This window comes from Euprymna scolopes, chromosome 41 (assembly GCF_053919585.1).
Source record: "Euprymna scolopes isolate OS-2025 chromosome 41, ASM5391958v1, whole genome shotgun sequence".
NCBI lineage: Eukaryota > Metazoa > Mollusca > Cephalopoda > Sepiida > Sepiolidae > Euprymna > Euprymna scolopes.
In genome coordinates this window covers 28,386,854-28,400,386 of record NC_136522.1, presented here as the reverse complement: position 1 = coordinate 28,400,386, position 13,533 = coordinate 28,386,854, and the positions used below count along the sequence as shown (strand labels likewise).

The 13,533-nt window shown below is 34.2% G+C and overlaps 1 protein-coding gene across 1 annotated transcript in view; it reads right to left on the bottom strand.

The window, feature by feature from the left end:
• LOC145266638 (uncharacterized) overlaps window positions 1-13,533 on the bottom strand; it is a 275,190-nt gene that overhangs the window by 129,635 nt on the left and 132,022 nt on the right. Inside the window, exon 12 of the mRNA XM_080122562.1 lies at window positions 3,260-3,436. Coding sequence (XP_079978688.1) covers window positions 3,260-3,436 — 177 coding nt within the window. The remainder of the gene's footprint in view (window positions 1-3,259; window positions 3,437-13,533) is intronic.

Below are 13,533 nucleotides of genomic sequence, written 5' to 3'. Positions count from 1 at the left end.
TTTAATCTGTACATTCTTTAATTTTACCAATCATATGAGAGATGGACACTGTTAATGCTGCTTTGGAACAGTTAGTAAAACTACAAATTCAGCAACAACAGCAACAACAATTATTTGAACACCAGAAACGCACAGATGAAAACCAACAACAACAAGAACCATAAGAAAAACGCCGTTCAAATTAAAAAACAATAACAACAAGGACGAAAACAACTAGTGAAATTACAAATTCAATAGCAACAACAATTATTTGAACACCAGAAACGCATGAATGAAAAACAATAACAACAACAGAAAATAGCGCAATTACAAATTCTACAACAGCATTTTGAATGTCATTTTCACAATGTTTCGGTCGATGTAACCTCCGACCTTCTTCAGGTGTATCTTGTCGAATTCGTGTGGAGTTTTTTTTTTTTGTACGAAAAATTATGTATTCCCGTGTATGTATTTGTTATATTATTATTCTGGTTCATATGTTTTATTTTCCGTGTTTTGTACATTTATTGAACAATTTCGTATATTTTGGGTTCATACAAACTGTCATTTTTTTTAATAAAAAGCAAGGTTAGCTCCTTGCTTCTTAAATGCCGTCATGTAATCCAGCGCGAAAGTCTTCCTTTTCGAATCCAGTCGCCAAGGAAAGTGGATGTGCTTGATTTCCTGCCATGGACAAGGATTCCCGAGCCTCTTCTTTCTGGGAGTAAAAAGAAGAAAAAACCGGTCGCAACGAAGCAAACACTTCCTTCCAATATCTACGTTCTCCAGAAAAGCAGATTCAAAAGCAATATCAAAAACAAAAAGGACGTGTTTGACCTTTTTGTTTTTGATATTACTTTTGAATAAAAATTACAAATAAGTCTAAATCTGCTGATCCAAATTATCTTTAAATCAGTTTCAGGAAGTGAAAAATCAGTAACCGAATGGTATTCATTTTCAAAAAGTAATAAAGTCACAGGAAGTCAAGAAAACTGCAAGGCTAAAGAAAATACTCCTAATAATCACATATAAAACTTTTTAAAAATACGTTGCAATATTTTTTAACTACAATGGGGGTAGATATTTAGATTGGTGCCCACATCACCAATATTTGACACAAGGTGGAGAAAGTGGGAGAATAGGCAAGCTCCCCTAAAGGAGGGGCACTCTTGCCTCAGCAAAAATTGCCTGGGCATCCCCGTCGGCATTTCTTGGTGAGGATGCCTCAGGAAACAAGCAATAAACCTGCCCCACCCGAAAGCCGGGTGGCAAAGCTTGAGAGGGTGGACCTCCTGGGTGATACCCAAGCAGTATACCTCAGTCCGACAGGTGCTGGTCCAGTTCCCAGACCCTCACCTGTCGAGAACGGATCCTTGACGTGTACTCTGCCCTGTCTCCCTGGAGATGAAGCCGCTAGGAGACCATCTCCCAACTATAATGGGGGTATGATCCCGCACAGTCGGAAGAATCTATTTATAAACGATGCTGCTAGGAACTGACAAATCAAATTAATTAACATTCTGCTACCAACCAATCAGAAACCAGAGTTGCACCATAAAAATTAATTCTTTTCTGTAATAACTTCGCATGTGTTTTCTTCGTGTCAACACGGGAAGAATCTTTTGCTGTGTGGATTCCAACTCAAGAACTGTCTACTGAAAACCAGTCAAATCTAGGACTTGTATAGAACACCTACTCATCGGAAATTATTCTGTCTACTGAGAACCAGTCACCTCCAGGACTTGTATAGAACATCTAACCATCGAAAACTGTTCTGAAACTAAACATGGCTTTCAACTCAAGAACTTAATTGGGGGAAACTCTTAAGTTATGTGAGGAAGATATTCCTGCTCTTAAGAATGTTTTTTCAAAAAAGACCAAGTCTTAAGATTACTAATAAAGTCACATTTGTTTCAGAGAAATGAATTACCTGCAGTTAAATTTAAAACAAGAAAAAGCATTAACCGAAAACTATGAATTTTTGTGCTGATTTATAAAAATCAAATCCCTTAGGAATTAACAAAAAAGAATTCAAATCATTGACAGAAAGTAATTCGGTCTTTTGCTAAATCATTTTATAAGTATTCAAAAAAAAACTTCCAACTCATCTTGCTCAACTGCCCAAACTCAAAGAAAGCAATTGTTCTATTAGTCAACAATATGGAGAACGGTAATTGGGTGTTAAAGAAAGCAATTCCGATCTCAGGAATAAATTTCACTATTGAAACTGTACACGAAACAGTTGATATTGAGTCTCTCCTCAATCTCTTCACGACATTCTCGCAGAAAAAGTAAATTACGAACTCACTTATCATCTACGCAAGAGGAAGTATTACTGATACACCTTTCGGATTAATCAGGTTGGGAGAGGTAGGTTGTGAGAGAATTACTTGCATTACTAACGATGAACTGATCCTCACACAATAAATACCGGAAGACAAGGCATTAATGTAGAATCGATATCCGGTGAACCTACCGAAGTTGTTCGTCGGCTAGATGAACAACTTCCACTTTTGTATGTTATTGTCAATATATTTTGCTACTCTGTTCCTGCGTTGTGTTTTTTTGTTGTAACCTTTTAAACTGATTTATAACACTCAGAAAGTTGTATTCAAAGTGGGTGCCACATTGGCTAAAATACTGCCATTTTTTTTTTTTTTTACTTATACAATTTAGTTAGGGGCGGGCTAATAACCGTCTTGGGGGAGGGTGATGAAATTAGCGACTGAGTGCCGAAAAATGATAGATGGGAGGGTAATAAATTTTTAGATTTTTTTTTCGGGGCAGGTTAAACTAAAATGATGGAAAATACTCGTGTTTGGCTAAACAAAAGTAATGATAACAAATGCATATATTTAAAACAGTAAAAAACACATAAAACATCAAAAACCACGTCGTTAGTCGATCATCCTATCCACTGAGCTAAAGATAAGTCATGTTAAGACGCCGGAAATTAATATATTTAATTGAATGAAAGTGTAAAGATATCTACGCATGCGCAGCCGTTATCGACGGCGATAAAGATATGGTTAAACCAAAAATACCGCAGCAGATGCTGCGGTATTTCTACCTCAATCAATTAATCATTTTTCTATATTTTAGATATAATTTTATCCGAGAGGTTATCAACCTAATGATAGATAAAATTTAGTTTTTAATAGATAGTATTTTGAAGAATAAAAAAAACATCCCATGAAAAATATTTAGAAGGAGGTAAACATTGAATGTCGGTTGGAAAAAAAAGGTGAACAATGAATGTCTGTTGGTAAAAATTACTTACTTAAATCACATTTTAATAAACTGGTAGCTCCTTCATTTACTGAAGTCGTAAAATCCTCTGGACATTTGCTACAATTTTCCTTAACTCCAGCTGTGGCATTCTTGTAATATCCTTTAACACATGGAATACAATCGTTTCCGGATGAACCAACTTCATATCCAGCAAAATTACAATCAACTGAAAAGAAAATATTTCGAGATAATGAGTTATCAAAAAGTTTTACGAGTATTACCACGCTCTTGAGAATCCTATCGAACTATTGAACGTAATTTTCTTGGCATTTAAATTAAATCGTACAGTTCAATGTGATATATATATATATATATATATATATATATATATATATATATTCAGACAAACATTGTTATAAACCACACACAACTTCTGTTTAGTAATACCTTTATTCAATTTTTCGTATTATCATTTTTATGTGTATATCGAACGCATGTATGATATATATATATATATATATATATATATATATATATATATATATATATAAATATTTTCACAAAATCAAGACAATAAAGTTCAAAATGAGAGCACAAGTTGTGTATTTTCATATACTTTACAACTGTTTCGCGACCATTCGGACAATTTCAAATATTAAGTAATTGGGAAATATTCCCCAAAATTGCCTCTCTTTACGCAGTGAAATACACTATTTAATATACATAAAAGAACACATTTTGAACCCCCATTTAAGAAATCAAGCAGTTAAAACTAACTACACATCTTTATTCCAAGTTTTTTGGTTTAATTATTCCCCGTTTGAAATGGAATTTATAAATTGCCCTATTTTCCTATTACTTCTTCTTAAATTATATTTCGGCCAATTATCTATCTTAATGTTACACTAACACTCCGTGTGCTTTTTTAAATCTAAGTGATTAATATCATTCTCTAAATTTAATTGATCTATTTTCTAAATAATGAACTACACCTCCAAAATTTAGTTATAATTTATACGTCACAACTGTATTCTCTTCCATTTATGAAAGTTTCGTATCATCTGTTTACATTTACGATTACATAATTGATTTTACTTAATTATTTTATTTCTTAAAAAGGAATAGTAATTTAAAGTCAATCTAAAAAATTATTTGTTAATATTAATTTTCATTCTATACTAGTTATGTCAGTAATTTAAATTTTAAAATTTTATCGTTATATAAGCGTTCTGTTTTCAGTTCCATTTGTTTTTCTTTTCAGTGCTCAACGTTTGTGGATATGTGTGTACCTATCTATCTACCTATATCTCTCTCTATATGCATATATATATGCACACAAATAAACACACACATATACATATACATACATATATATATATATATACTCGTTTTTTTTTTGTTCAAAATAATGGACTAGTGAATTCAACGAGGTTGTTAGATAGTGCTCAATAAGAAGAGCTGATAATACTTGTTTATTGTTATATAAACATGTTTACATCCCGCTACAAACAGCCACTTGTTTCAATCAAACAACAGATATCATCAGGCAGCGACTTGACTATTCAAATGTTCAATCAATAATAGATTTTTTTAATTTTTTTTTTAGGTAGGAACTCTTTAAAGGTTGGAGTTTAAAAACCTTAAAACACAGAACTTTAATTATAAGATGTAAAGAGAGAGGGGTAATCTAAAGAAAACTAAAAAAATATAATGGAGAGAGAATGATGAGGAGGAGAAAAAAGAAATAGAGAAAGAAAATAAATAGAGAAAAAATATAATATGGAGAAGAAAAAGAAAAAAACGATATAAAGGGTTATTATAAAAAAAACAAGGGCTAGAAGAGAAAAGAAAGAATTGTTTTCTTTATAATAACCCTTTATATCGTTTTTTCTTTTTCTTCTCCATATTATATTTTTTCTCTATTTATTTTCTTTCTCTACTTCTTTTTCAAAATATTTTCAAATTACTGTAAAGTTTCCGTGTAATATCCACATATATTTTTTGTCCGTGTGTTACATGATAAGGGCTGTCCCCTTTTCATGTAAATATAAAAATAGAGAGTTTAGTTAAAATGAAAATGAAATAGCATAGGCGAAATTCGAACCTCGTAATCTAGGTTTAGAAATAGATTACGTGTGAGAATTTAAAAATGTAAAACAAACATTTGTTTAGAATATAGATAAATATTTCAAGGAAAGAATGTTAACTATCAAGTTTGTTATGAAATTTTAAATTGAAAGAATGCAGCTTATAAGATAATGTTTTAACATATTGGAAAAATAGGTTACTGAGAAATAGGAAAAGTTTTGGACACGTATGTCCAGAACACTTGAAAGAAGGCACATGTTTTAACATGTGTATGACGTCACGGAAAATAGAAAGTTCTAGGAATAGAGAAAAACTTTAGTTAGAAAACAGTCAGTGAAAAAATTTAGAGAGAGTCAGTTGTCTAGGAGCGAGACGTCACTTCAACACAAAAATGTGAAATTTTGAATTCTTGATGATGGAATCACGGCCGGTCGCGTGACGAAATGAACCATCATGTGTTTTGTAAAGCTCGTCTTGTGTTTATGATTCTTACAAAAAGGTAAAGTGAAATTGTATTATATATTTGTGTTATAAAATGTCTTTTCATACACACACGTCTCTGATGTATCGTTATTTTCATGGAAAGTGTTCGACTGAGCTTCAATCTATGGTCCCCCCTCGCCAAACTTTCACAAGAAACACTCGTCTAGCTGTAAACACTATCAATAATTCCCCCCACTCTTTATCTGTGCCTAAACCTAAACGTAGATTCCATGAACAAAGCTTCTTTCTTAGAACTGCACGCCTGTGGAATTGTCTTCCGGTTTCCTGCTTTCCGGCTGACTACAATATGGTTGTCTTCAAGTCTAAGGTAAATAAGTTCTTGATGAGCCGTGCCATATAAGTTATCAAATTTACCAAATTTTCATTACTAATGATTACTATATTGTCCAATTTCTAATGTACACTCTTTAACCCTTATCCTTGAGTGGCCTCTTGGCCTTGATAATGTGGTGATGCCTATGTAAAAAAAAAGTAAGATACGGGGAGAACGTCAGGAACGTAACAGAAATGTCGAATGGCTGAATAACATGACAGAAGAGTTACAACAAATCGAAAAAGGAATAGTGAATGAGATCAGCAAGGAAACCCTAAAGAAAACCATAGGACAAATGGCAAACTGGAGAGCACCAGAACACGACAGAATACATGCATACTGGTTCAAAATATTTACAACACTATACGAAAGATAACGCCAAAACATGGGAATATGTATACAGGAAATAAACCTGTCAGATTGGATGACAAAAGGCAGAACCACACTGATGCAGAAGGACACAGAGAAAGCAACTATAGGTCTATCACGTGCTTACCCACTATGTGGAAAATATTAACAGCACAACTGAGGGAACAAATCTACCACTCCCTAAATAATTGTGGACTTCTCCCGGAGGAACAGAAAGGATGCCAGAAAGGAAAAAGAGGAACATGATCTGCTATACATAGATCTAAAGGAAGTAAAAAGGAGAAAGAATTTAGTCATGGCATGAATGAATGGCATGACTACAAAAAGGCGTATGACAGGATCCCACAAACATGGATAATAGAATATTTAAAAATACATAAAATATCAAGCAGGATCATCAACGTAATAGAAAATGCAATAAGAACATGGAGACTGGAATTGACAATTGATGGGCAACACATAACAGAAATTAACATACAAAGAGGCATCTACCGAGGAGATTCACTATCACCATTGCTGTTTATAATAGCCATGATACCTCTGAACAATATATTGAGAAAGTGCCAAACTGGATACAAATTCTCTAAGATACGGCGGAAGGCATAGAACTACTCAACCAAATAGAGAGGAGGTCCCTAGGGGAACAAGACGCCTATAAATACTTGGGTGTTCTGGAAGCAGACATTATCAAAACCACAGAAATGAAATAGAGAGTTGGAAAGGAATACCGCAGGAGAACAAGAAAACTCCTAGAAACTAAATTATATAGCAGAAGCTTAATAAAATGTATAAATAAATGGGTAGTATCTCTATTAAGATACTCAGGACCGTTCATAGGCTGGACTAAAGAAGAACTGAGACACCTCGATCAGAAGACCCGGAAACTCATGACCGTGCACAATGCACTACATCCAAAGGGCGATGTTTATCGACTTTACATGGAAAGAAAAGAAGGTGGGAGAGGACTAGTTTGTACAAAAGACTGTGTGCATGACAAAAAAAAAGAATTTGAAAAATACATAACGCAGAACACGAAAAGGATAATCATGGCAGCGAAGGACACTGTAACAATCCACAAAGCAGAAAACAGAGAGATAAAAGATAAGATGAGAAAAGAAAAAATGGAAGATTCATAAGGATGTCAAAAGATGAGATATTTGATCACCTGTGTGAAAGCTCCTTGTGAGCCAATAATAATAATAATAATAATAATAATAATAATAATAATAATAATAATATTAATAATAATAATAATAATAATAATAATAATAATAATAAACCCCATTAAAACAAAGGCTTCCTTTCTAGGGCAATTGCTCTTGACATATCAAAGGCCTTCGACAAGGTATGGCATAAGGGTCTACTTCACAAGATTTCCAGCTACGGTATAACTTGAAATGTTTTCTCAATCATTAAATCATTTCTCTCCGATAGGCTCATAAGAGTAGTGGTAGATGGACAAAAATCGGAGGCCTGCAATATAAATGCTGGAGTCCCTCAGGGGTCAATCCTGGGCCCAACTCTCTTCCTTATCTACATCAATGACCTCCCTATACACATACTTAAATCATTCGTTGACATCTATGCTGATGATACGACCATCTACGGCAACACATCAAAGGCTGTAAATGACAAAGTTCTCTCTGATTCTCTCTCCTCTGATCTCGAGTGCGTGGTTCAGTGGGGGAAGATGTGGCTGGTTACCTTTAATGCATCCAAAACCAAACTTCTATCCTTACATCATCAACGCTCTGATCCCCAGCTGGCATCAATTGTGATGGATGGCTCTCGTCTGGGCGAGGCCCCGTGTTTTGACAAGCTTCTGGGTTTGACCTTTACTCCTGATCTGAAATGGAACACGTACATCAAGTCTGTTGCCAAGGTCGCTGGAAAGATGGTGGGATCCTTCTTCCGCTCCAGAAGATATCTCACTACTGATGCAATTCTCTATCTATATAAAAGCCAAGTACGTCCAAGGATGGAATACTGTTGCCATATCTGGACAGGAGCTGCTAAAAACAGCCTATCCTGTCTTGACAGAGTACAAAATAGACTTCGTGGCTTAGTGGGGGATGCCCTTTTCTCTTCCCTGCAACCTCTCTCCCACAGAAGAGACGTTGCGAGCCTATCCTTGTTTTATCGTTATTTCCATGGCAGATGCTCGTCTGAACTCCAATCTCTGGTCCCCCCTCGCCAATCTTTCACGAAAAACACCCGTCTAGCTGAATCCACTGTGAAAAATTTCCCCCACTCTATATCTGTGCCTAAATCAAAACGCGGATTCCATGAACAAAGCTTCTTTCTTTTCCGTCTGCCTGCTTCCCTCCGGACTACAACTTAGATGTCTTCAAGTCCAATGTTAACAAATTCCTAATGAACCGTCCCCTTAATTAAAGACTTCATCAAATCTCCACACTAACGTAATGTACTTGCAATAACCCTTATCCCTGAGTGGCTTCCGGGCCTTGATAAGTGGTGATCACTGTGTAAAAAAAAAAAAAATCTCGACTTCTCATATCCACAATGAGAATCTACATCATGTCTACACAATGTCCGAACTGTCTGAACACTATGTCCTCACTCCAAGAGCTTCTCCTTCTTCTCCAATCTACACATTAAGGAATGAACATTTAATATATAAGAATCTCTCCTAACATGAACAATCTCTCTAAGTCTCTTACAACATCTATCTCTCTCGGAGTCCTTCAACATCTCTCTTAATAAGTCTCTCTCACTAAGAAAAAACATCACTGTAATAAGACTCTTACTCTCTCTCTCTCTCTCTCTCTCTCTCTAAGACTCTCTCTTAATGAAACCAATATGCAACACGTGTAGATAATACACTGGGGAGGGCGGAAGACATTACACGAGTAAAATGTTTTACATATTTTTCTCAAATGTTTTCTTTATAATTAATTGAAAAATATTATACCAATGACGATTTATTTCGATTTTTTAACCATATCAAGTTGTATTAGTTTGTCCTTACTGTATAAAATGGTATTTTAATTTTTTTAATAAACAATTGAAAATAGTTGACGATTTGTATGCATTTTTTTTCAATTTTTTTTTCTTTTTCATAATCTGGTTGATTAGTGTTCAATCAATAATAATCCAGTGAAAACATTTAAAAAAACCTATCAGTATAGACATTACGCATGGGGCGGGGTATGATGGTTGTACAACTCCACCTTAATTTTTTTTTAATTACTGACTAATATTATATAAAAATTGTGTTACGTCGAAAGTTTCACATTCTTGCGAGCAAGGAAATTATTAAAATTTTGCATATAAAAATTCTGCAAAATCTGTAATTTAAAAAAAATAGTAGAAAGATTTTTGTTATTATAATTTTTTTTGTAGACATATTAAATAAACAATGCTTAATTCAATGATAATATCGGTAATTCGAAAAATTCATTTTCTTCGATTTATATCAAATTCATTAATACGGACTTTAGGGGCTTTTTTCGTAATGTTCCTGTAAAAATTATTTTTTTATTGTTACAAATTACAACGCTTTATTTATATAAAAAAGCAAAAATAAATTCTTGCGTTTTTTATTTCTCAAAGAAAAAAGTGTGTGAAATAAAACAATACATGGAATAATTATATCTCAAATCTGAAAACTCCTAGATTTCACGTAAAAATTAATTATGACAAAGATCGCGTTTACATTTTTCTGGCAAGAAAAATATAAGTTTTCTGAAATTATTTCCAAGTTAAGTGTTAAATACTTAACTTTTGCAAAAAAAAGTAATAACTATCCAAAAATGTCTCATTGGTAGGGACGAGACTCGTTCATCGTGTTAAAATAAACTCTGGCGGCAAAATTGAAATATGTATGGAGGGACAAATTAGACATAATGTATGTCTTTATTCCGATATACCGAGCGACTTTTTTTATTTTTTTGAGTCGAAGATCCTCCTTCCTCCATTTAAAAATGCATAAAAGCTAATTAAATTCATTCATTATACTACTAACAATTTATTGTTTGAAAAGAAAGTTAGCACCATTATTTATTAATATTAATATAGAATTACAATAGGTTAAGAAAACAGTTTATAATCATAAAAAAATTACACACTAAAAAATACAGACTTAGGTCAAAATTTATCATAATGGTTACGTTACATTTAAAGTTGAAAAACACAAGAAGGCATGTAGTTGAAAAGAGGTGGAGGGGGGAAAAACAGACTGGTTTTCTTTTCAACTCTGCGCATCCGTACTTACCGACATGGAACGTTCGTATAATTTTTGGCATTTTTTAATTAAATTATTTTTCTATGTTCCTGTTTTTCAATTTATTTTTTTTTAACTTTATTTTCCAAGATTATATGAACATTATTTTACGTTGATAATTATACGTTCTTGCTTTCAATGGAAATATTAGAATCTTACATGTAAAGATTACGTTAAAAATGTAAGCGTAAAAAAATAGAAATAATTTCTGCAATTAAAATTTTTTTTTTTTGTAAAAATATTAAATAAACAATGCTGAATTCAATGATAATATTGGTAGTTCGATAAATTAATTTTTCTTCGAGTTATATCGAATTCATTAATACGGACTTTTTCGTAATGTTTCTGTAAAAATTATTTTATTTTTATCTTATTGTTACAAATTAAAATGTTTTATTTACATAAAAAAGCAAAAATAAATTCTTGCGTTTTTTATTTACTACTGAAAACCATAACTTTAGTAAAGGTATTTTTGGTTTAAACAAAATAATACATTTTCACTAAGATTTAAATAAAAGATAATTCCGCGATCATTATTTGATAAATACTGAAAATTTCATAAAAACTGGTTAATTTCCTGATTTTTTGGTGAATTTTTAAGTAAAGCGAGGGGTCAAAATGTTTATACATTTTGAACGTCGGCATTCATTTTGTCCGTAGGAAAGTGACCACATGTGGTTCATTTAAATTAAATTTCAATCACATGCTTACATTATAAATAATAACGTGATTAAATCCATTTAAAATTTACCGATTAGAATCTGATATTTTAAAAAATTATTTCATATAAAATGATAAAAATTTGTTTCCATGAAGCGAGACCACGGAAGTGATGTCACGTGAAGGCAGACGGTCATAAATAATATGTCTCCAAATAAAAAAATGGCAACATTGAAACAAAGAAAAACACCTACTTATTAAAGAAAAATTAAATATAATGTTATAATTAAAAAGACACGCACGGGTAAAGTAAACATATTTTTTTTTTATTACATTTTCACCCCAAACAAGGCAAATTGCCACTTTGGTGTAGGGGGCTACTATCAGGGGCAACAACTACTGGGGTACTATGTAGGGATTTGGGCAGCAAGGTGTCGGTTCACGTTACACTTGAACTTCTGCACGTCAGTACTGTTGGGGAAGCAGAGACCTGGAATGGAATTCCAGAGTCTAGCGGTTCTGGGGAAGAAACTATTGGAGTAAAAAGATCTTTTACATCTAGGGATCTCTACAGTGTGGGGGTGGGATTTAGCAGCCTGTCGGGTTTGTCGAGGGTGCTCACGTCGTGGGGGCACAAGTGATTGCAGTTCGTCAGAGCATTCACCACTAAAGTACTTGTAGAAAAGGCAGATGGATGCAACATTTCGTCGATGAGACAGAGGCTGAAGCTTAGATGCCAGTTCAGGGCCTATCAGGTTTGCGACTCTCTTTTGAACCTTGTCAAGGAGCGAGAGACTAGTAGCAGATGCACCAGCCCAGATGTGGCAGCAATACTCCATACATGGGCGAATGGTGGCCTTATAGAGGTACAGGATACTTTCAGGTGTTAGTAGTTTTCTAGCACGGTAGAGAGACCCCACCTTTCTTACAGCGGCCCTGGCAATGCCTTCAATGTAATTGTTCCAACTCATGTTTCCTGTGAACGTTAGGCCAAGGAGTTTGAAAGATGTACTCTCAGATAAAGAGTCGTTGGCCATTGCTATGGGTGGTAGAGAGGGTTTCTTGTAATTATTGAATGAAACTAGTTTAGTCTTGGCAGCATTGAACGCGACCAACCACTTTTGTCCCCATTCCACTACAGATTGGAGGTCTTCCTCTAGTGTTTCTGCCATTTCTTTAGAAATGTGTTCATTTGTCTTCCTGTCGTGCCTGCCATAGAGTGTAGTGTCATCAGCATATATACCCATCTCAGAGGCAATTTTGTCGGGGAGGTCATTTATGAATATCAGGAACAATAGAGGTCCAAGGATAGAACCCTGGGGCACCCCCGCATTTGTATCATATTGTTTAGATGTACGACCGTCGAGGACAACCTGGATTTTTCTCTTATTAAAGAAGGATTTAATTATGTTAAGAATTCTACCAGTGATACCGTATGATCTGATTTTACTGAGGAGGCCCTCATGCCATACCCTGTCAAAAGCCTTAGATATATCTAGAGTTACCGCTCTGCCCTCCCCCGCTTTGTCCAGTGAATGGTATATACATTCAGAGATCACAGTTAGGATGTCTGCTGTGGAACGGGCTTGTCTAAATCCATATTGTTTGTCAGTCAGTAGTTTAGCATCTGTAAGATGATGGACTAGAGCATGGTTAATTATGGTCTCAAATATTTTGGCAAAAAGTGGGAGGAGGCTAATGGGGCGATAATTTGATGGGGCTGTCCTTTCGCCAGAATTCTTGAATACTGGTACAACAGAAGCAGTTTTCCAACAGCCCGGAAAGCAAGCTTCATTAAGGCATTTGTTGTAGAGTTTGGAGAGAACTGGAGCTACTTCGGCTCAGCACTTTTTTAATAGCACAGCTGGGATAAGATCGGGTCCACATGCTTTTGAGGTGTCAAGGATATACCAAAATGTCGAAGCAATCGGTTCTGTGGTTATTTAGACTACTAATAACGAACGAACCAAGAATTACATATATATATATATGTATATATATATATATATATATATATATATATACGTTTTTTTAACACCGTATATTTCTGTTAAGTTACATTATTGTTTCAGCTACTCGGCCGTTTTTTTCGCCGTCTGTAGCTTCCTCAGACTTTTACAGAAATGTTCATTATTTTAGGATGAAA